The sequence below is a fragment of the Peromyscus maniculatus genome, chromosome 11 (genome assembly GCF_049852395.1).
Source record: "Peromyscus maniculatus bairdii isolate BWxNUB_F1_BW_parent chromosome 11, HU_Pman_BW_mat_3.1, whole genome shotgun sequence".
In the NCBI taxonomy this organism is placed as follows: domain Eukaryota; kingdom Metazoa; phylum Chordata; class Mammalia; order Rodentia; family Cricetidae; genus Peromyscus; species Peromyscus maniculatus.
Window position 1 is genome coordinate 79874835 of NC_134862.1, and position 24403 is coordinate 79899237.

The following is a 24403-nucleotide window of genomic DNA, read 5'->3' on the forward strand; positions in this document are numbered from 1 at the left end:
CACCATTTTATAAGGAATCCACTCCCACAGAACTAGGCCATGGCCAGGGGCTGGTCCCCTCCCATCCAATACCCCTCCCATCTCTGTTGCATTGGTGGTTATGTTTCCAATACATGATTTCATGGGGACAAATCCAAGCCATAGTATTAGAACATGAAATAACACTTGGGGCATGGAGCTCAATGGTAGAGAATGCAAGAATATCAAATAACTCAGACACTATGAGAGGAAAGTTTTATTTATTAATTCGTTCAACAACCTATTGCATTGTTCTGGTCTCTGGAGTGCATTACTGAGTAATGAAAATAAGACTGTATTGAGCTTACATTTTAGTATGCATGAGAATAGATAAACAAGAAGATAATTGCCCACACTGTACCATGGAGAAGATAAAAACGGAGTGATAGCAATGGCCAGGGGAAGCCTTGCTAAAGAGGATGTGAAGAAGGACCCACTAGATTCATGGGGCATGTAAGGCTTTTACTTAAAGGTGTCAAATGACCTTATTTGTTCTATGTGTTTTTACTGAACCACTAAAATCCATGCAAGGTGTCTTGGTTATCAGGGAGCTCAAAGCAGAAATTCCACAGAGGGTTATTATTATTATTATTGTTGTTGTTGTTGTTGTTATCTGTTTTACTTGCATGTCTGTTGTATGCACACACATGGGAGTGTGCCTATGTGCAGGTGTGCAGAAGTCAAAGGACAACTTCGGGCATCCTGCTGTAGTTCTCTCCGCTTAGTCCTTTGAGACAGGGTCTCTCAGTGAACCTGGAGCTAGGCTGACATCCAGCAAGCCTGGCCATCTTCTTGTTGAACAAAGTGAATCAACAACAAAGTCATGTGTAAAGTACGGTTCCATGTATAGGCTCTCTAAAAACTCTACTATCTTAAATATCCATACAAAAGGTCCAAATGCACACAAAACCTACAACAGTGGCTGTTCACTGAGAGAGAGAATAAAAGTAAGCGGAGGGAGGACGACAGAGGACTTCTGCTTCTCCTCTTTCCACCTCCGTGCTCTGAACTTCTGTGGCTACAGCATGCTTAAATTTCTACCTGAGTGATTTTTGTGAACATATACAAATATATAGTGTGATCCGATTTTTAAAATGCATAGACCAGCTCTGTGTGGTGGCACATGCCTATACTCCCAGCAGTTAGGAGGTGGAAGCAGGAGGATCAGGAAGGAGTTCAAGGTCATCCTCCGGTTCCTGCCGGCATTCATCTGAAGTGTGACTTCCTGAGAACTCAAGAGTGATCATTCTGCTTGTCATCGGAGAAAAGACAAGAAGAAGGTGTGGAAACGAGAAGACAAGTTCGCCGGAAGAGCAGTCAGTTTGAAGCAGAGGAGTACTCAACTCATCCTCTACTCCAAAGCACCATCTCCCCTCTTCCCTCCCTCCTGTTACTACCAGGCCAGATGTGGTGGGCAGTGCATGCTTGTCATCCCGGAGCTCTGGAAGCAAAGGCAGGAGGATTGACAGTTTGAGGAAGATCACCGAACTGGGGGTGGGTGTGTGTGTGGGGGGGTGTGGGGTGTGGGGGGGCATCTCTGCAACTGTGAAGAAGTTGTCATTTGTGTTAAGACTGCTATTTTAAGGTCACCCACACCCCTTTAAGGAACCCCTCACCCATGTTCCCATAAGTAAGCCCAATAAACTCACTGATGCACCAAACTAGACTTGGGTATAATCATTACTTTCATTTGTCTTGAGCGCCCTGCCTGAGATGCTTACGAAAAGCTATCCCAGCTCCCCAAGATTCTTCTCACAGAAGACCAACAAACCCCAGAGAGCTCAGTCTACACTCCAATCACCTCAAAAAAGTAAATAGAGTGTTATTTTTACAATATTTTACTAAAATAAAAGTAACATTGGCCTTTATAGAAAAATAAGGAAGAAGATCAAAATCCCTTATAGTTCCATCACCCTGAAGCATGGCTTTTGACATGGTGGTACAAGTCCATTTTAGCATTGCTGAGACCGTATAGTCTAACATAAGCTGTAACATATGCGGTTCCCATGTTGCTGCGATCTGTTAATGACAGTAACTTGATTAACTTTATTGGCTGTGTGAATCTATGGCAGAAGAGTCTGGAGTTGGGAAGCGGTAAATCATAGAAGTTATTAGTACAGTCAACCACTGGGGACCAGTACTGTAGTGTCTGTTGGTTTCGGGACTCACATAGATGACCATGCACGGGCCTCCTTAACGTCTACAGCATCCCCTTGACCAGGAGACTCTAGATCCTGACCTTTCTGGTTTGCTTTTCCCAATCCCAAGTCAAGAAAAGGGAGATTAAATGTGCTTCTGGTAATCAGGCTCTGCATCTTCATCCGGAGCTTCAGGATGCTTGAGCAGTGAATAGGTGATTGTATTCTCAACCTTAGAGAAAGCAGAAATGAGCCCTTAGAGCTGCAGAGAGATCATGGGGAAAGTGGGGGGGGGGGAGGCGGGGGGAGCAAGGAGAGGCAGGGAGAGGGGAAAGGGCCCCACTGGGCTCACTCACCTCCGTTTTGTCAGCTCCTTCGAGATCAGGAGGATTGTCTGTGGGCAAAAACAAGTGATCAACTTGGGCACTGCTGGAAAAGAGGGCCTGGTGTGCTATTATTGAGGCTGCAAAACCAAAGCTCAAAGCAGAGCCAACACAAGGCTTGCCCAGGCCAACCCAGGCCTTCAGGCCGTGCAGTGCGGCGGTCTAGACCTCCTTCCCTGACTGTCTTGGAATCCAGCCTTCCCCGCCGCCCCACGCTGGCAAAGGGAAACACTCTTGCCGCCTTCTTTTCAGACAATTGTTGAAAAAAAAAAACTTGTTGCTGTTTCCCAGCAGCAAACCAGGCAGCTATGGGGCTCTGGAAGGTTGCAGAGGGGGAAATGTTTAGACCAGAGTGAAATCAGGACTTTTCGCCTGCCACACACTGTAGGGAGAAAAAGGACTGGACAAGCGCAGTTTATTCTTGATAAAGCATTGAAGAACCAAGAACTCTAACATTAAAAAGAAAGAAAAAGACAGAGGAGGAGAAAGAAAGAGGAGAGAAGAAAGACAGGGAGGCGAGGAGAGAGGGAAGATGGGAAAAAGACAATATTTCTCTGACAAATATCCCAAACGCCACTTTCTCTTATGGTTTTTGTCCTAAGTTCCTTTTGCCAGCATGAAACGCAGCCCCAGGGTCTGTAAACTGGCATTTTGGGAAGTGAGGGGAGAGGCTGGGACAATGGCTCCAGTCTCTTCACTCGCTCCCTGGACACAAAGAGCCCTGTTTGCCATGCTCCAAATTCTGCCCCCACAACCCGTTCAGAATTTCCCCTTTTAATACACTTCTTAGCAACAGCTGCAGCTAACGACGCCTTGAGGGGAAATCACCAACTCCGGTGCCAGGCTGCATAAATACCATAGGAAATGTGTTTATGCCAGAGCAGACAAAGCCAGACGAGGAGGTGAAGACAGTCGTACTTAAACTTTTTCTTTTTTGTAGACCTAGTTTGATCCTAGATGTGGATCCGCACAGCCCGGCTGAAGGAGAACGTGGACCTTGCTCAAAGCGAAGCTAAGTGAATGCCGTTTTGCTCAAGCTCTCATATCTGTTGGTTCTGCTCTGAGTCAGTACTCTAGTCCCCTGAAGCGGAATCCCCAAGGAAGTCTTTCTCCTGTCTGCTTCTGCTGTCATGGAAGCCCCCAGAGAAAACTCCACTCGCCTTTATGCTCTGCCTTTAACTACAGTCAAACAATCGCCTGAAATACTCCTGCTCCTTCTACATTCTTCTTCCTGCACCAGGGCTGAAAGGTCACTGGCTTTCACTTAGACTTACAAGAGTTCAGAGGTCATCCAAACCACCCACCTACCCATCCACTTCTTCTTCGACCCCATCACAGGAAGTGGTCTACTCCAGATTCAGTTGTATGATGGGGGAAGGATCAGACCAGGGTTTGATAAACCTGATCAGTGGGCATTAGGGCCAAGGTGTGCCCACAGAGTGTAACCTATGAATAGTTCTAATTCCCCAGAACATCCTCAACTCAAACCTCCTCTCAATAGCTACTAAAAATTGAGCCCTACCATGCCTACCTCTACTCCTCCACAGGGACACACTCCTGAAAAAATCTCCAGGGTTACCCGGGACCTCCTCCTTTCCTTGTGGGGGCCTCCCTTCTTAATTTTATTGGCCTCCATCATACAACCATTCAGCCTATCCTTTGCCAATTCCGCCACATCTCCCCAGAAAGATCCAAATGCCTCTGAAGTCTTGCTCTGGAAATATCTCCAGAGTCTTTGTTTGCCTAGAAGTTTAGTCACACTCCATCCTCTTTCTCTCTCTGGAATCAATGTTGCTTTTCTCGTCTCTAGTGGGATCCTCCTTAGGTCCAAGAGTTAGACTCAGAACTGACCAAGAGATTTGAGTCCCAGCCATCCTCCCACCACCCCCGACTCCTGCACTCCCACTGAACTCACACGAGCTGCTGTTTGCTGGCTCCGGTCCACATGGAGGCCCTGGGCTGACGGGCGCTGAGCCCGGAGAGGGCTCGCTGTACTCACCTAGTTCCGTGGGGAGGGTATCTCCCATTTCCCTGTGACCAGGGTTTCCTGGGAGAGCTAGGAGGGGCATGTAGGAAGTTAGTAGGATTATGGGATTATGAAACCTCAGGATCAAGGACCAGGGTCAGAACTGAGTTAAAAGCAACAGAGACCTTTCCCTCATTGTCTCCCTCTCTTCCCAACTTCCCAGCTCCTCTTCCCAGGAGCCTCTCCAGCCTATAGTGACCAAGAATACTCCAAAGGATGTCACAAAAAACACTCCATTGCATCTTTCTTAGGCTTGCCTGGCCTTTTAGAGGTGTGATCTTTTGGTTGGGTGTGATGGAGCATTGCCTTTATTCCCAGCACTCAGGGTGCAGAGACAAGAGGATCACTGTGAGTTAGAGGCCAGCCTGGTCTACATAGTGAATTCCCAACCAGATGGGACTAGTGACCCTGCCTCAAAAAAAAAAAAAGAAAAAGAAAAAGAAAAAGAAAAGGAAAAAGAAAAAGAAAAAAGAAAGAAAGAAAAAAAAGTATAATCTTTCTCTCTGCATCTCTCAGTATTTACTTATCACCCATACTGAATTCCTAACACTGTAAAGTGTGTTGTGAGATATTAGGTATTAGTTAGTAGTAGTATTTTCTCTTTCTCCGTGGCTTCAATTGGCCCGCCTACACCATTCCTTATTTCCATGCCTTGGCGACAGTTCCTAGAATGCCCTTCCACTTTGCTTGCTAATGGCTACCCCCAGACATCACCCTTCTCCACAGTGGTTAACAGCTTATACTTTGTGCTCTTTACTGTCTGTGAGACACTGGTACAAGGCTTCAACCTTACTCACTGTCGTAACACTCCTGTCAGGTGGGTCCCCCAGTGTTCTTTGTTTTTTCAGACTAGTAAACTGAGGCACAGGGGTTGAATAATTCCCTCAACATTATATATCTGCTGAGATGTGAGCGGGGATTCGAGCCACAGCAATCTGGTCCCTGTGTGTATTTCAATCACCACACGACACGGGCTCCCCAATGAAGCCTTCTCCAACTGCCCCAGCCAGCCTGCCTGCCACAGTTTAGATCTGAAATGTCCATTAAACTCTCATGCGTTAAATGCTTGGTCACCAGGTGGAATAATGGGAGGGAGCCGAAACTTTGAAGTTATGGACTGAGTAGGAAGTCTTTAGGTCATCAGGGACATGCTCTTGAAGAAGATTGTGGGATCTCCCATCTCTTCCTTGATCTCTTTGCTTGTATACTTCCTCTATGATATTCTAGCTTGTCACAGGCCCAAGCAATAGGGCCAAGATAACAATATGGATGAGTCCTACAAAACTGCTAAAATAAAGCTTTTTGTTTATTTACTTATATATTTTACGATGGGATTTGAACTTGTGATCCTCCCTGGCCTCCTGAAGGCTGAAATATATTTACCACCATGCCTAGCAACTCTTTCTCTTCAGAAGTGGATTGTCTGAAGTATTTTGTTATAGTGACAGAAAACTATTAAATTCATGGGGTTGTGGAATCTTCCCTTTTTAAAATTTTAGACGGGGTCTTGCTGTGTAGCACAAGCTGACTTCGCACTCATCCTTCAGCCCAGGCTGGCTTCAGACTCTTTGGAAAAAACAATCTTCAACTTATTTATTGTTGTGTGAGGGGTATATATCATAGTATATCTAGGGAGGTCAGAGGACACTTTTGTGAGATCAGTTCTCTCTTCCCACCGCACTCGGAGACCAGAGACTGAACTAAAATCACAGGGCTCGTACTGCAAGCACCTGTATTGACAGAGTCATCTCACTGGCCCTGGCTTCAGACTTCCGTTCCTCCTGTCTTAGCATCCTGGGATTACGGAACGCATTACCCCCTCCAGTTCATAATCACATTCTATCATTTCATTGCTCTCATCCCTTTTTGCAAGGATCCACTTGTATCTCTGTCTTCCTCACAATGCTGACAACTAGCTAAGGGTAGAAGTGGAACCTAACACCTACAGTGACCAGCGCAGGGTATGGGACATCACCAAGTTTGTTCAAGTCTTGCTTAACAGATGAATTTGTGAGTAGATGAATAAATATGATGGCATGATATTGTAAGCAAAGAAGTCTCTAACCCCTAGCTAGCCCTAGCTAAGTAGGAACTGATAATCAGAGGGTCCAAAGAGAGCCACCAACCTGGAGCCTGTTTCTTCTTGAGATAGATCAAGGATACTAGGATAATAACAATGGCTGCTACAGCAATTCCAGTGACAGCAGCTACAATTGTCAATACCGGTAAAGACCTGGTGGATTTGGGCCCTGGAAAAGACAGATATGAGGACAGGTAATAAGTTCTCTCTGTGTATCTACCCTTCCTCCAATGCTATGCCCAGTGTTTATTACGTAGAGTTGCTGTGTCCAGGTCACTCATAGGTGTAATACAGCACCCTGAAACCTCATCTGCATGGGTTTCTGTGAACAGACTTGTTCCTCTCCAATAACAAAGTGTTTCTACCAGACTAATGAGGTCACGCACATGGGCGAAGATGTAGTAGCAGAAGGGACAGCCCTCAGAGGCAGTGGGGAGGATGGATCTGAAGCCACCCAGAGTTGGTGGTACCACCACCATCAAGAGTGAAGGGCTAGTATATGAGACACAAGAAGTTACACTTTGCTGGGGATGTGTTGCTCTGATTGATTGATAAATAAAACGCTGATTGGCCAGTAGCCAGGCAGCAAGTATAGTGTAGGCGGGATAAGGAGAGAGGAGAATTCTGGGAAGTGGAAGGCTGAGTAAGTACCGGTAAGCCACAAGACACAAGGCAACTTATAGATTAATAGAAATGGGTTAATATAAGATATAATAACAGATAGCAAGAAGCCTGCCGTGGTCATACAGTTTATAAGTAATACAAGTCTCTGTGTGTTTACTTGGTTCTGAGCGGCTGCAGGAGCCAGGTGGACACAGGAAAACTCCAGCTACAACACTTCAGCTCTTTAGAATGTCTGGAATGTCTAGGAACTTGGAGGACCTTTGCACCAATGACAAGGCTCTCTTTCACTGCTGCCTTGTCACCCACCACCTGCAAGTGAAGAGCTCTGGGCTGGGCCCACTTGCCATCACTTGGCAAGGGCTTTGCAGCTCTCCTCTTTGCCTCCGATCCCAGTTCCTAGGTCTCCATGTGGGGCTACACAACTCTGGCCTTTGTCTGTCTCCTCTTCTCCCTTTCCAACATCTTGACAGAGTCCCCATACCTTGGACAGTGATGGTCACAGGCTGCGACGAGTGTTTTGTCTTTCCTAGAAGTCCCGTGCAGTGGTAATTACCACTGTGGCTGTGATTGGCTTTGGAGATAGAGAAGTTGCCACTGTAATGATGAAATTTCACTGATTTTCCATTCTGGTAGAATGTGACTTTGTTCAGGGGTTTGTTCCTCCAACCATGACACCTCAGCATGATGGTTTCTCCTTCTAGGAATACCAGTTGAGGGGTCTGGAGCAGCAGCCAGTCTGAAAGATACAAAAAGGACTCAGAGGGCCTTGGCTCAGCTCCGAGACCTAGGCCATCCTTTCAGATGGGATAGGATAGGCTAAGGGGAGAGAGCATTAGTTTGACATCAGACAATGTTGATCTCTGATTCTAGCTCCATTCATTTACAAGCTCTTCAGTCTTGGGCAAGTAATATAACTCTGCTGGGTCCCACCTTCCTCATCTGTGAAAATGGGCATGATCAGATTTTGTAGCTACAGTACATCTTGGTGCCTAATATTCTCCTCCCTCTCTTGAGAGAAGGCAGCTGCCATCCAGTCCTAACAGGAAGAATATAAGAGATGGAGGTGTAAGCCCTTTCTGGCAGCAAAGAGGAAGGAATCCAGTCTGATGGATATGAAGAGGCTATAACAGAGCCTTCTGTTTGGGGGTCAGAACATCTTGAACCTCCAAAATGTTGGTTTCCTTGATGAATAGTAACAGATGTGGAACTACAGTCCAACAGGGCCAGAGGCAAATCATTAGCTTGCTGCGTGCATACTTTTGAGGAAAAACTGGGATCCAGTGACAGGAGGGAACAAGGAGGGACAGTGACAATAGTCATCAATGCAGTCTCGTGGTGGCTTTTCTGTGGAGAAAGTCTACTTTTTGCCAGGAGCCTTGGAAAACTGTTGATCTGCTCAGCGAAGGTTTAGGAAGCCCTGCCCTGTTCCGGATACTGCAAATACCTCGGGAATGGATGAGACACAGCTTTTCACCTCAAGTGCCCACAAGCTGGCGGAAGAAAAAGAAAGCCAGGGACACCCAGGACAGTGAAGGCACGAGGCCAGGAAAAAGCCCATGCTCCCCTGGACCTCTGGAAAGAGGCCTTAGCACCCTCAGCTGAGCAGATGAGCAAGCTGAACTCAAGGTTAAATAAATTAATTAACCATATTTATAGAGACGGTCCGTCTCACAGCTTGGATTCAGTTGTGGACTATTGGCATTTTTTTCTGAGTGTCGTGTAACAGAAGGGTTTCTATGAAATAGGGACTTCCTTTTTCTGTCACATTCAGCTAGCGGTCTGTCTTTGTCCTTGAACTTCTCTTGCTCAATCAGGACTACCACAAAAAAGAAAAAAAAAAGATTCACACATGCTGAAGAATTTCTCAGGAATTTGCATGCCCTCCACGTGCACACTAAGCATAAGGATGGGTGAAAAGGGAAATGAGTGGACAAAAGCCCTTCCAAGCAACTCACAGCGATGCTTCCCAGAAACCAGGCGACCCCTTTTCCTGCAAATCTTGCAGTAAGCAGATCCACCCCACCCCACCCCCAACTTCCTGGTATCCCAGCTCCTCCCTGGGCCTGTGTCTACTGACCAGAAATCACTCCCAGATGTACAGGGTCGCTGAGGCTGGTCTGGCCCGTTTGACACTGGTATTCTCCACTGTTATTGGCTGTGGCTTTAAACGTGTAGCTGGGATGGACCTGGCTGCTGATGGATCTCCCATTGTGGAGCCACTGGGTCGAATCATTCCCAAGGTTGGGGGTCCCTTCGCATTTCAGTGTCACACTGTCTTCACGGAGCACCTGGATCCATGGGGGCTCAAGTTTCACCACAGCCTTCGGGAGATCTGCTGAGTTTCGGGGAGAGAGAAGGCATCTTGAGGCAAGGGAGCCCCAAGAGCCCAGATTAAAAAGGCAACAGCATTCCTACTGAGTGCATCAAGGGTGGGACCCCGCCCAGAAAACTTCTTCCACTAAATTCTTCTACTCATTCCTTCCCGCAAGCCCCAGGGAACTCAATGGGAATGTAATTGACCCTCGGCAGAGTGGAACAAGAGAGAAGGTTGGAGTGGACTTTCAAACCCAACAGACACTTCCGGTGCCTGTTTAACTTTTCAAAGCGGACCTGGCCCTCAGGTTCTTCCAGCATCCCTCAATCCCTACCTGGTATAGGGTGTGGCTGGCATACCCCACCCCATACCCTGAACTCTTTTTCTTTATTTTTCTTTTCTTTTTTGTTGTTGTTTTTGTTGTTGTTTGTTTGTTTGTTTTGAGACAAGGTTTCCCTGTGTAACAGGCCTGGCTATTCTGGAATTCGCTTTGTAAACCAGGCTGGCCTCAAACTCATAGAGATCCACCTGCCTCTGCCTCCCGAGTGCTGGCATTAAAGGCGTGCACCACCACGGTCCTGGTTTACCCTGAACTCTTTAGCCTAGGGACTGGGCTGCCCTTCCCCCAGAGGCTCTTCCCTATATCATCCAGACATTTTTGGTTACCCGACCTTTTTGTACATTTGGCCTCCTGGCTGCTACACGAGGTTCGCCCCTTGCCCTTCCCCTTCCTCCCTCTCCACATGGCCCAGCTCAGCCTGGTCATGTCCACTCTGCTCTCTCCCAGATGTCCCTGCCTCTGACTGTGCTCTCCCACATATCTATAACAAACTTTCTCCTCCACCACACCTAGGAGCAGTCATGTCCTTTCCTTTTTATTTATCTATTTGTTTTCATTCAGGGGCAAAGGAGACACCCCAGAAATGCATATCTTCCACCAAGGTATATTTAAGCTTCTCTTCTCCCTCCCTCCCTCCCTCCCTCCCTCCCTCCCTCCGTCCCATTACTTGCTTCTTCTGCATGCAGATGGCTTTCTCTGACCATAGACCAGGCCTTGGGGCCCTGGGCTGGCTAGTCATATGTCAGCTCAACACGCAAACTAGATTTCCATGAAAGGAGGGAGCCTCAGTTGAGAAAGGGCCTCTATAAGACCTGCCTGTAAGGCATTTTTTTAGTGAGCGATTACTGGGGGAGGGCCCAGTCTATTGTGGGAGGTGCCATCCCTGGGTTGGTGGCTCCAAGTTCTGTAAGAAAGCAAGGCTGAGCAAGCCATAGGAAGCAAGCCAGTAAGCAGCACCCCTCCACGGCCTCTGCACCAGCTCCTGCCTCCAGGTTCCTGCCCTGTTTGAATTCCTGTCTTGACTTTCTTTGATAATGAACAGCAATGTGGAAGTGTAAGTCAACTAAACTGTTACTCCCTACTTGCTTTTTGGTCATGGTATTTTGTTGCAGCAGTAGACACCCTAACTAAAATAAGCCCTGAGACCCATGCAAAACAGCGGACTTAGCAACACATGGGACAGTCTAGACAGACAGTCTATGTGCTAGAACCTTATTCAGAGAGCGAGGACTTTGGGTCTGTCTATCTATCTATCTATCTATCTATCTATCTATCTATCTATCTATCTATCTATTTATTTATTTGCAACAGGATTTCTCGGTGTAGCCTTGGCCATCCTGGAACTTGCTCTGTAGACCAGGATGGCCTTGAACTCAGAGATCCACCTACCTCTACCTCCAGAGTGACCCATACAACTGTTTTAGTTTGATTTTTATCTAATGCAACTTTGAAATATCTTTGATACCTAATAACTGTATATATTCACAGGATACAGTGTGATGCTTCAGTACATGCACACAATGGTGTGATCATTTGGTTACATAATGGTCAGAGTGATTTGCTTGTCTATCACCTCACACATTGTCTGCTGGTATTAAGAATGTTCAAATCCTCTATCCTAGCTACTGTGAAATATACAATTAATTGTCAACCATAATTACCTTTTGTGGTGCTCTGAACGAAAATGGCCCCCCATACAACCATAAGAAATGACACTATTAGGAGGTGTGGCTTTGTTGGAGTAGGTGTGGCCTTACTAGAGGAAGTGGCCACTGGGGGTGGGCTTTGAGGTCTCAGATGCTCAAGCCAGGCCCAGTGTCACTCTCTTTTCCTGCTGCTTGCTGGTCCAGATGTAGAACTCTCAGCTACCTCTCCAGCATCATGTCTGCCTGCATGCCACCATGCTTCCCACCATGATGATAATGGACTAAACCTCTGAACTGAAAGCCAGCTCCAATTAAATATTTTCCTTTCTAAGAGTTGCCATGGTCATGGTGTCTCTTCACAGCTGTAGGAACCCTAACTATAGCACATTAGCTAGCCTTCTTGCTATAGCACATTAGAACTTACTCCTCCTGTCTAACTCTACCCCTGTACCTATTAACCATTTTGTCTCCATCCTTCCCTCTCCTCCACCCTTCCCAGGCTCTGGTCATCTACTCTCTGCTTCTTTGAGGTCAATTTTTTAGAAGCTCTTGATTTTACTTAGAGAGTGGAAGGCAGTTGGGAACAAGGACAGACTTCTCATTGTGATAATTGGCCCACATTTCACTATAACAGAACCAGAAGAGTTGATAGACTAGTGAGCTGTGCTTTTTGACCACCTGCCTCCCCAGACAGAGGGAGGGAGGAGAAGGACAGGGCATCTGCTGCGAACAATGGCCCTTTCCTGGTCCTGAGCTTGGTTGCTGGTACATTCTGAGCAGTTCCAGGCAGATCCTGGGGGAAGAGGGGGGTGACACACAGGAGAGGGAGAAGATATGAAAAGAGGACTTACCATGTGTTCCAGCAACAAGATCTGTAAGAAAGGAAGCAAACATCAACCAGAGCCTGGACTTCCATACTGAGACATGCCTGCCCAGACCCAGAACCCCTTCATCCCCATAACTCAACCTTCATGGCATGGCCCTCCCCTGGGACTGCCTAAATGAAGTACACTTTCAGAAATTCTTAAGCTCTATCCCCAGTAACATCTGTTTGGTCTGTTTAAAACACCCTTGATAATGAGGAACAAAGCTGAAAACAGAGATGGATGCCATCTTCTGGAGGACGGCCGTTGCCATGTGAAATGGCATCAAGTGAGAACACACACAGAATCCATATGTTAACTGGACACCGTGGTGGTTAATATTCATTATCGACTTGACTAGATTTAGAATCACCGTGGAAACATCTTTCATTGTGTCTAAAAGGATGTTTCTGGAAAGGTTTAACTGGAGTGGTAAGGCCCATCCTGAATACGGGTATGACCATCCAATGGGCTAGGGGCCCAGCCGAAAAAACAAGGGGAGGAAGCCAGTTGCACACCGGCATTCCTATCTCTCTGCTTCCTGACTGTGGGTGTGAGGGGACCAGCCCAGGCTCCTGTCACCATGCCTTTCCACCACAATGCCCTCCGATCACATGCTGAAATAAACCCCTCCTTAAGTTTTCGCCTGGTGCTTTGTCAAAGTAATGAGAAAAGTAATTAAATACAACTGATAGACAATGACCTGGCAGAGGTAACTTTACTTTTCTCTACTCTGATCCCCTTGCTTATCAATGGAAATGATGACAACAATACCCGTGCCATAAATTGTTGTCAGGATTAAGCGATAATCCAGATGTGGCATCTGTGTGGTGCCAAAGGCACCTTTATAAATGATCGTGAGCAAGTTTTCGAAGTTTGCTGTTGTCCAGTAAACAATGAGAAGTTCATGTTGGGGCTGAAAGTGCTGTGTCAGACCAATTGGGACAGAGGAAGTACCAGAGATTACCAAGAAAAAGATGGTGATCTAGAATGCATGTTTATGGCTGTGCAACATCTGGCTTCTTCATCCTTGACTTTCTCATCTGTAGTGAACCTTCTCTCATACAGAAGAAGCCACACAGGCCCATGCTATACCTCAAGGCCTTGTGATCATCACTCCAAACCACATCAGCTTCAAAACCACAAAATCAGATGGTCCAGGCTTCACTCACCACAATAATCCTCCTCCTTTTTCCTTCCATTTGCACAAGTGCAGCCTCTGTACTCAGCTGACCACTACTTTTATCTCACTACTGTCTTCCTCTAAGTCTACACACACACACACACACACACACACACACACACACACCTAGCTTAGAGTCCATGATTCATCATTAGCATCAGCTCCTTGCGAATCCCTTTATCCTTTTGTTGCTGTTGTTGTTGAGACAAGGTCTCATGTAGCCCGAGCTGGTTTCAGATTTGTCAGGTAGCCCATGTTGGCCTTGAACTCTAGTCCTTCCTGTCTCTACTTCCCAAATACCATGAGTGGATCCCCTTAACTTATTTGCCCTTTTTGACTCTATCAAGTGCATTGATATTCCCCCATGACTTTGCTTGCTCATCTGCACTGACAAGAAAGTAAAGAAGCCACACATGTGAGAAACTTAAGAGGCAGGACTGAGAAAAACTGGCCTTTAATGAGGCATGAAGTTGATAAATGTGGGTGACCAGAAGAAAGATGGCATTGCTCATGCAAGTAGAAATATTAGAAAGATAAGAAAACTTGTAAGGAAGTGATGCTACGTTAAATTTTGAATATAATTTTGTCTCTAAGCTGACAAGTCTGTTTATGGATGTCTAATTGACAGGCAGAGAAATTAAAGTATACAGAGGAAAAAGGACAAATAAGTTTGGGAGCTAGCGACATATAAGTTAAGAACTGAAAACCCTGGGTATGTGGGATTAGCAAGGGGGTTAGTACAGCACATGAAAAGGAGGGAAAAAACCAGACATGTGAAAGGGAGAGACCATCATCTCTGCCTTCCTTCTATACCCAACAGATAGGAAAACTACGTTCTTGTCCAATGTACTCGTTAGAAGGAAGACGAAGACCTTGTACTTTGCGTCAGGAAAACTGCCTGTTTTGTTCATTGACATGACCCCAAATCCCGAGCAGTGTCTGCCACAAAGGGCTTAAAGAATCAGTGGCACACGGGTAGCAAAAGCCGAGTGTGGCGTCGACACTGCCTGGCTGAGAAAGATCCCCCGGGGGGGTGAAACGGGAGTACAAAGAGCAGGGCAGTACTGGAGCTTTCTCAGGATTTATTAGAAAGCACTGTGCCTCCCCACACCTCTACTGGAAGATTCCATAGCTACACAGGACCAAAGTCAGGAGCAACCAAGACACAGTCAGAGGGTGTTATAATATTGAATCAAGTGATGAAGTCCTAAGGATGGAGGCCCAGAAAACAGTAGGAAAAAAATAGAGATTTAGCAAAAGAAAATGGAAGAGAATGCCATTCTTGGGAGTCTTCACCAGGTGATTGATGGCTCTGTAGCACAAATAGAAAGGCATATTGCCTTTCTCGGACTGAGCCTTTCCATGTGAAAACTAAGCTCTCTGGTGTCACTTCAATATACCTACTTGTGGGAAATAGTCTCTCTTCCATCCCTCTCCCCCTGGCAGCCACATCCCACTCGGCATTGACAGCTGCGGTCCCTCAGGGCTGACCAGATTTCACTATGAGTCATAGCATGTAACCTGGGGCAGTAGGGGGGGGGGGTGGGATGGCTATATGCCTTCCTCTCAGAAGTATGGGTAGAAGCCCCAGAACTGAACTTAGAAGATAGTCCTGCTATAGGACTCCCTTCCTGGACTTCACCCAGACTCTTCTAACCACCCAGTACCGTCAGTTTCTGTCCTCTGGCCCACAGGTGAGACCAGGACCAGAAAAATCTTCCTCCGTCTCTGCCTAAGACCCCAACCCTGACTTTCTTACTGTACGAGCCAAGCCCCATGGTCTATGCAGTGAAGGAGGCAGGAGGGACTTCTCTGGCCCCACAACTGGCAACTCCAGACTTGCCCAGGTTTGTGATGCTCTAAACCTAAATTCCCAGGACAACCCTGATCTTCCTGTGCCTCTCCTTATATATTAAAGGGGGGGCGGGGGTCTTCTGCTGGATGGAGTGGCTTCATGGGCACAGAGAATAGCCACTGCCACCCCCTCAAATGCATCTTAGAGCTTCCTCACAGCCCTTGTCTAAAGCAGCCAGCCCTAGACATCTCGCCTAAGATTTGGTCCTGTATGAACTACAAATTCAAAGGGAAACCAGTCGCTTAGTTTATCCCTCAAGTCTAGGACATTAGATTCGACTCGGAGAAGGTTCTGATGGGGAGGGTGACGGTGCCTCAGGGACCTGGGTACTGAATGACAGTAAGTTCTAATGGGAAAAGGGGTAGTGCGTCAGGCCGGGTACCAAGTGGCAGGAAAACGGGCAACAACAAAAACTCCTGCCAGCTTTGGTTTTCAAAGGTCAGGCAGGTTGTTTCAGCCTGGTTACTAACCTTCTACCCACTCTGGATTCTGCTGACATGCTTCCTGTGCTGTGTCCATCCCTGCACAAGTCCAACCCCAACCCTGCCTCCCTTCTGGAGTCCCTGACTTACGGAGCACAGCTGTCCACAGCAGCACATGGGCCAAAGTCTGTGAGAGTGGGTGGACAGCCCAGTGGCTCTCCACGGGGAGAGGTAGGGATGATGGGATTCGCATCGTCTCCGGAGCAAGGCGGCTGCAGGCACAGGCTTCTCTCTAGCCTTGGCAGACTGTACCCAGAGAGCAAAATCTGGAGTCCAAATGCGGAAGTCAAAAGAAACGGTCTGTTTAATCATTGGCTCCTCCCCTTCCACCCTCTTTCCTTTCATCTGTTCCCTACTAGAAGACTCAGGACCGACCAGAGTCAACTTGGTTCAGCTCAGGTCACAAAAATTTTAGAAACTGAGAATCAGTTCCCCTCTTGTTCTGCTGGAGTCAGAGCTGACCTGGGCCTCGGACAGGGAGATGGCCACCCAAACTCAGTCCACAAATCATTTCTGTGTTCCTCAAGAAAGGCGATGAAGTATCGTAGACAAGAATCTTCTGGTACTTCTTTTCAGAGGCCCAGTCTCTGGAATCTGGACTCCTCCTGAAACTGAGCAAAGTTACCTGAGACCTCCTACCCTCGTGTGGGTTTCTCTGTCATCGTAATCCCCAGCACCCTGCTGGACTGTAGACAAAAAGCAAGAACATATATTAGAACAGCAATACGAGAACATTCATCCTCCACATCATCTAATCTCCCTCTGCTCACTCCTCCGTTCGCTCAATGAACATCTCAGTAAGGACCTACTAAGCATCAGTTTGTGCCCTGGTTCTTAATCCTGATCATTTTTTCCCCACCACTATTCTTACCACTATGGCTTGATAAAAGATCATAGGTTTCCCAGCTGTAAGACTGAGTTTGAGTATTAAGGAGCCTCAGAGAACTCCTGACTCCTGATTGTAAAATGAAGATTAGCATTTCTACCCACTCAAATGAAGTTTCTCAGCTTCTGCAGCACCGATACTTTTAGCAGAAAAAAAAAAATTAAGAAGTGGATTGTTATGTAACCCAGGGTGGCCTGGAACTGGCTATGCAGCTCAGGGTAGCCTCAAGCTTGAGTTCCTGCGACCTCAGCCTCCAGGGTGCAAGGATTGCAGGGGTGCACCTCCACCACACCAGTTATCACATAACTCTCCTGAGGGCTTGCCCTGTGCATTGTGGGGTGTTTAGCAGCACACCCTGGGGCTACCCATCAGGCAGCAGTGATATTTCTCAGCCGTGAAAGAAAGGAGTCCCAAGACTTTGGTAAATGTTCCCCAGATAAGGTGGGCAAAACTGTCACTGATGAAGAACCAATTGCACTCGAGGTCACTGGAAAACGAAGAGACTGTGGACGTATCATGAGTGGATGCTGGTTTTGTGTTTCTTGCCTCCTGTCCTCAGATCCTGAGGTGCTCTGGGATCAATCCTGGAGCCCTCTTCTGGGGCCTCTTTCCTCAGATCCTGAGGTGCTCTGGGATCAATCCTGGGGCCTCTTTCCTCAGATCCTGAGGTGCTCTGGGATCAATCCTGGGGCCTCTTTCCTCAGATCCTGAGGTGCTCTGGGATCAATCCTGGGGCCTCTTTCCCAAACGCCCTTTCAGGAAACAAGCTGTAATACTCAAGGAAATGACATTATAAAACCGTCTTCCAGTCTGTGGTGTTCAGAAACCTTCAGCAGTTCCCCCATCTACCAAATGACTTTACCACTGGTGCCACATTACCTCCCAGCTCCACCCCTGCCAGCTCTTGGCTGATTCTTAGCCTATGGGAAGGGAGCAATGGATGGCATCAGTTTAAATATCGTTAGCAATGAAATATCATTAGAATGGAATTAATTATCATTAAATATCATTAGAAATGAGAGCATAAGAACAATATATAGTTAACATACCAAGAAACAAAATCGATAGTTATTATGTAAACACAGGAATGCTAACTATGAAGGACGCACTTGACTTACCTGATTAACACAATTCCAGAAGGAAGTATTATCATCCTCCGTAAGCACATGAAGATCCTGTGGGACAGAGTCAGAATACGAAGCCGGGTGTGTTCAGTAGTCAAGGTTTCAATCTTACTACAACATTCAAGCAGCTTTCCAAACCCTCCAGGGACTGCCTTTGTGCCTGTGTTCTGAACTTTTGCACTAACCTTTTGTCTTAGGGTTTCTATTGCTGCAACAAAACACCATCACCAAAAAGCAAGTTGAGGAAGAAAGGATAAGGAAGTCAGGGCAGGAACCTGGAGGCAGGAGCTGATGTAGGGGCCATGGAGGAGTACTGTTTATTGGTTTGCTCTCCATGGCTTGCTCAGCCTGCTTTCTTAGAGAACCCAGAACCACCAGCCCAGGGATGGCACCATCCATGATGATCTGGGCCCTCCCCCATCAATCACTAGTTAAGAAAATGCCTTACAGCTGGATCTCATGGAGGCATTGTCTCCATTGAGGTTCCCTCATTTCAGGTAACTCTAGCTTGTGTCAAGTTGACATAAGACTACCCAGCATAGCCTCTGAGTGTCCCTCAGGCTTGTGAATGGCTTGATGGCACAGTTGTGCCAGCTGAGAAGAGCCTCATTTGTTTACATAATTTGTGTGGTTTTCTCTAAGTGTCCAGATGTGAAGATGGCCGGAAAGTGTTGCATGCTGCACATATTACTCTTTTGAATTTCTCAGGCCCAACCATTTCACTGAGATGGAAGAATAAGACAATATCCTTCAGACAACCTATTAGTGAGGTAGTCACAAAGCCAGCTAAGGCATTTCCAGGAACGCTAAACTGAAGCCAAACTAGGAGATGCTGTCCCATCAAAGCTGGGAAAGGACTACAGAGGAGACATTTGTAAAAGGAAATGCTTACAAACATAGAGATGCACAACCGAAAACTGAAAAATGCCAACCAAAAAGGAAAATTCCTCAAAGGGGACATGTGTTAGAAAGTGTATTTCTAGTCCTGGAAAAGGTCTAAGTGGCAGAAAAATCATGAAAGTCCACTGATGAAGAACAAGATGGCCAAGTGTGATAGTATACACTTGTAATCTCAGCAATCAGGCGACTGAGGCAGGAGGATGGACATAATGATACAGGGCTACTCTGGGCTACATAGAAAGATCCTATCTCAAAAAAAAAAAATTAAAACAAACAAGAACTACAACCCGAGATCACAGAGACAGAGACAGATCAAAAGCCTGATCCTTCCGCAGACATACAGACATACAGTCCCGGATATATGTTTCATGGTTTCCAAGCTCTGTGACATGGAGATTTTCTTGGTGTTAAAACACAAGCCTGCGTCTTGAGGCCTGACACCAAAGCCTGAATCAGCTGCGCCTCTTTGCAACTCTCTGGGACGGAGTTAAGAAGCATCCTGTGCTGTGACTCGACAGCTTCCAGTTCCAGGCTCCCCCACGTTTCGTCACACGTGCTGTGGTGAACCAAATCATGTCAGAGGACACGTTCGCCACCTTGGACAGTTTACAAAGAGTCACACTTTTCCTTTGTCCTGGGGATCAGTCTGAGACTCCTCGTAGGGATTTGGTCCAGAGGTGAATGAAGTCTGATGCTCTCTGAAGAGGCTGTTCTGTCCTGTCCCGACCAGCCCTCTCATGGTCCCACCACAATCCCCACCTCTACCCCCACCCCAGTCTCTCTCTTATTTCACTATTACTGAATCTCTGCTCCGAGCTCTAAAAGGAAACTCCCTTTCTCCCTGTAATGCCCTACCATGTTTATAACTCTGTATGTAATGCTGTCTCTGCTGGATGCTCTCCCTCCGTAACAAAACTCATTGAAGGGAATTCCAGGGCAGCTTCTGCTGTAGCCTTTGCTTTGCCACCTTCTTCTTCTTCTTCTTCTTCTTCTTCTTCTTCTTCTTCTTCTTCTTCTTCTTCTTCTTCTTCTTCTTCTTCTTCTTCCTCTTCTTCCTCTTCTTCTCCTTCTCCTTCTTCTTCTCCTTCTTCTTCTCCTCCTCCTCCTCCTTCTTTTAAACAGTATTTATGATGTTGTGAAGATGAAAACGAAAATGCGTGAACAGAGGTCCACTTGAAAGTTGGCCAATTCCCTCTAGAAATGCTGTCATTAGAGACTGGAAAAGTCTAGTTTGCTGCTTCCAGCTTCCCGTAGCAACTGTGTTTACTGTCCCAGACTGAGGAGGTAAGTGCTGTCAACTTAGATGGTTCCAACTCTTGACTTTCTCAGATCCTGCATCTTCTCTGCATGTTCTTTCTTCTTGGTAAAGTTTTGTTTCTCTTCCTCTTAACATCCTAACCACCGTTTCAGTGGATCCCTGTGATATGACTTTATCAGTCCCCTATGGGTTTCCTGGTGACAGCCACTTCCCTGGGAACTGAGTCTCCCTAAACAAAGCAGATGTCAACTCCAGGGAAGGGCAGACCACCAAGAGGGAGTCAAGGTTGATGGCTGAGTTAAAGAGGCTCTGGTTTAGAGATCTCAGCTAGATCCAAACACCAGCATCACCCACCAAGGGCATCAGGTCTCTGTGTTCAAACAGCACCATCTCCAACAACCTTTTAGAAATGCAAATGTCCTGGGCTTTGTGGATCATTAACTCCAGAATGTAAATTTGTTCACAGGTCACTTTTCTTGAGAGCAGCGACAGGCTGATCAGGTCTGATGAGAAGTTGGATGGTGTCGGGGAGGGGAGTAATAGACAGCTATTTCTAAGGAAGCCAAGACCTTTGACGTAGTGAAGGACTTAAACTACAAGGCAACGTTTATCTCTAATCACCTGAGGGGGTGGGAGGGGGACAGAGCAAACTTGATTTTTGGCCCAACAATGAAACCACATAACCTTGAGCAAAGTACCACTTCTCTGGACTTTAGGAATTGATGGTGATGGAGTGCGTATTTTTTTTTTTTTTTTTTTTGGTCAGATAGGAGTGTCTTTTGAAAAAAAAAAAAAAAAAAAGGCTTATTGGCTCACTCTAACTTGTAACCACCCTGGTAAGAGAGGCAATAGACCAAAATGACACTTGCACACCTATCATACCACTGAAACGTGGACAATCTCCTGGGCAATGACAGGAGAAAGCCCCGGTGCCAGCCAGAAGAGGAACTTGCCTCCCAGGAAGAGAGTTCTTGAGGTTCTGACAGGTTATGGGCAGGAGAGATTGAGACCACAATAACAATGAGTCAGTGGTGGGCAGGACCACACCTTAGCCAGGACTGACTAATAATACATAGCTCTAGTCCTCTGTTTTACACCTCATGTCAGTATCCACAGAAAGACTAGGGAGGCCACTGAATTTCAATATTTGTTCCTTTCTTGGCTAGTTTTACGTCAACTTCACAAAAACTAGAATCATCCTGGAAGAGGGAACTTCACTTGGGAAAATATCCCCACCAGATAGGCCTGTGGACAAGCCTGAGGTTCATTTTCTTGATTGGTGATTGATGTGTGAAGGCCCAGCTCGTTGTGCGAGGTGCCACCCCAGGGCTGCTGGTCCTGGGTGCTACAAGAAAGCAGGCTGAGCAAGCCATTAGGAGCAAGCCAGTAAGCCCCACGCCTCCGCGAACTAGTTCCTGATTCCAGGTTCCTGCCTTGAGTTCTTGGCTGGACTTCCCTAGATGGTGGACTGTAGGCTGTAAGATGAAATAAACTCTTTTCTCCTGAAGTTGCTTTTAGTCCTTTGATGGTATCACTGTAATAGAAACCCTACCTAGGATGTTCCTCTTCCCAATGCAGCCACATTGAATACATCTTTTTTTTCTGTGCTTCTACTGCTACCCCCCTCTCTCTCTCCCTCTCTTCCTCCCCTTCCTACCCTCTCCACAAAACCTTTGTTGAACCCTTGCAGGTCATTCCATGAGACAAAACGGTAGATATCCAGGACCCTGTAGCGAGTTCAGCACAACTTCGGAGACGCTCTTCCTGACTCCAGTGGAGTGAGTACCTCACCCTCCCACACCACACTGAGCTTTTCATGTCGCAGATATGGAGTGGCTGGTGTCATCCGTAAATTCTAGGCACAGATGTGTGCGCTGTCCCCGAGAGACAGTCCCGTTCCGCACTTTGGCTACCCTGGTCAGCTTGATAGGCTGCCAGCAACTCATGTCTATACTGGCGATCATCTGGCCGAAACTATTACTTGTTCTCTAATTGGCATAGAGGAGATGGATGGCTGAGCCTAGCCTGCCCCTACCAGAGTCCAGGCTTTCACCTTATAAACCTCCAGCAATGCTCTGCTTGCTGACGCAGGACAAAAGGCACATTTTAGGTGTCCATTCTCAGGAAACACACTGCAGATGCAGAGGGAAGGTGGAAGGGTCGCACTCTACCCCAGAGCCTTTTTCTGGCCAGCGTCACCTGCTCTCTGTCACTATTCAGTAAGGCAGAAAGACAAGTGTGTGGACTCCACACACCCTGAAGTCCAGTCCTTTGTAGAAACTCCCAGGTGGGCATAACTGGGGCCACACCCTTCCTTCTTCTTGTCAGTTTGGGGACCCTTTGGAGCTGTTTGATTTTTCTTAAACTGATTTGAATGCCTACAATTTGTCCGACAGTGAATATGGCTCCTTGTCTTGTGAGGAGGTTCTTCTGAGCTGCCATATCTGTGCCAGAGCTTGTATTTGGAAGCTCTTTTTTTTTTTTTTTTTTTTTTTTTTTTTTTTTTTTTTTTTAGCAAATCGCTCTGTTGAACTTTTTACAGGGCTGATGTTTTGTGACAGGCTTTGTCTTAGGGAGCTCTTTTGAATGAACCTGGAATTTGGTTAAACTACTTAGGCATCTGATGTTTTTCTGTCAGCTTAGCGGCTGCACATGAATCTACTGATATTTTAATGATTGTCTGACGCCCCACAGGCCTCTCAGTCAGCACTCTGCTGGCCACTCAAGCAGTGGCCTGGCAGGGCTTCCAGTCCTACAGCCCTAGCCCTGTCTTGGCCGTGATATGTAGATTTAAATTAAGTCTTTCTCTTTCTATTTATCAATAAGACTCAGGAGTCAAAGGCTGGGGTGAAAACCTGCTAGCTCAGAGAGGTTGAGTAGCAACTAGCTGACCTTACTTTTTGGCGGTAGGCACTTCAAGAGACACATCTCTCCCCTTGTCCCAGAACCAAGACAGCTCAAACTCTAGTCTCTTCTTGTGCATCTTTTCTATCCAAATTGATAGCTTCTCTATGGCCAATTCTGGTCAACTAGTCACTGGCTCCGCCCCCGATTCAAGGTATAACTTTATTGGATAGTCTCAGGAGTGTCAGACTGCAACCATAACATCCCACAACAGGCAACTGCCAGCATGGCAAGGATTTTTCAGTTGTCCTGGTAACCAGCAAGAAGGGGCTAGAACGTGAGGAACAAGAGTGTTGAGGACACTGACTGTTTTTTGTTTTGTTTTGTTTTGTTTTTTAACAGATCCTGCCTCAAGTTTATTTGTAAAAACAACATGGGGTCCTGATCATCTGCAAATAGTGTGTAGGTGTGTCACACCAGTCCATCTGTCTGGCAGACAGAAACCTTTTCTATGGGGCCTTCACAGGAGCCTGGGCACCTTTGGAAGCCTGAGCCTTGGGCTTTGGTTGGCAGAGCCTACCACCCTTGGCCATGTAGCTTCTAATCCGCTTCCCGAGCTTGGGGTGGGCGATGAAAGCGAGACGGCTGAGTTTGCGGGTGGGGCCCTTTGGCATCTTGGGCTTCACGGCCTTGGGCTTCACCAGGGCCTTGATGGCCTCTGCACCCGCACTCACTGCCTTTGCGTTGTTGGCCTGCATCTTCTTCAGGCCTTTCTTGTTGTTCTTCTTGGCAAAGCGCATGTTCCTCAGGAACTTGGGGTCCACCCCCTTAAGAGATTCGTATCTTTGTGACCGGGGTTTCTTGATCCCATTTCGGTGCCATTTTCGAGACTGGTTGTGTGTGGTGTGGTTCTTGGACTTGGCCATGTCGGAACGGTAACCCGCCGCTCCCGAAGCCTTGTTTTTTTTTGTTTTTTTTTTTTTTATAACACTGTGCTGTCCTGGTGCTCCTAGGGGAGTTCTAGCTGACCCTTTGCAAACTTACAATGAATTATCTAAGAAAGTGCCTGAATTAATGCAATTGTTTTTGTGGGTGTCATGTTGTACCTAAAGCAGCATGGGGCAAAAGTTAATCTGCCCCTAGAGCTCCTGAAAATAACTGACTTGCATTATTTTCAGCTTCCTATATACTAAAACCACTATTCTTCGTAGTCTATATTTAAAATACGTGTGTGTGTGTGTGTGTGTGTGTGTGTGTGTGTGTGTGTGTGTGTGTGTGAACCTGAGTGTCCTGAGGGTGATTTTTTAGACTACATTAATGTACAGACACTGCTGCTTCTGTCTATTCTGCTTTTACTCTTTTCTTTCCTTACCCACCTCTTCTTTTGAAAAAGTGCTTAGCTAAAATGTGACCATTTAAGAATTAACTCGGCCGGGCAG

The 24403-nt window shown here is 46.7% G+C and overlaps 1 protein-coding gene and 1 pseudogene across 5 annotated transcripts; both read right to left on the reverse strand.

Annotated features, from left to right (window-relative positions):
* Nucleotides 1–220: 220 nt before the first annotated feature.
* Nucleotides 221–16237, reverse strand: LOC102916058 (low affinity immunoglobulin gamma Fc region receptor II). 5 transcript variants are annotated; one of them, XM_006994447.4, is made up of 8 exons: nt 16043–16237; nt 12421–12441; nt 9347–9601; nt 7751–8005; nt 6692–6814; nt 4455–4595; nt 2513–2550; nt 221–2388 (listed from the first exon to the last, which is right to left on the reverse strand). In XM_006994447.4, exons 1-8 carry the CDS (start codon nt 16143–16145, stop codon nt 2302–2304), a joined length of 1023 nt encoding a protein of 340 aa, XP_006994509.1. In that variant the 5' UTR covers nt 16146–16237; the 3' UTR covers nt 221–2301. The 5 variants fall into 5 exon arrangements, with proteins under 5 accessions (XP_006994509.1, XP_042114507.1, XP_015843399.1 ...); XM_042258573.2 differs by having other exon boundaries at nt 9347–9604; XM_015987913.3 differs by lacking the exon at nt 4455–4595 and having other exon boundaries at nt 16043–16235.
* A 7133-nt stretch (nt 16238–23370) lies between these two features.
* Nucleotides 23371–23915, reverse strand: LOC102916897 (large ribosomal subunit protein eL29 pseudogene; annotated as a pseudogene).
* Nucleotides 23916–24403: the final 488 nt, after the last annotated feature.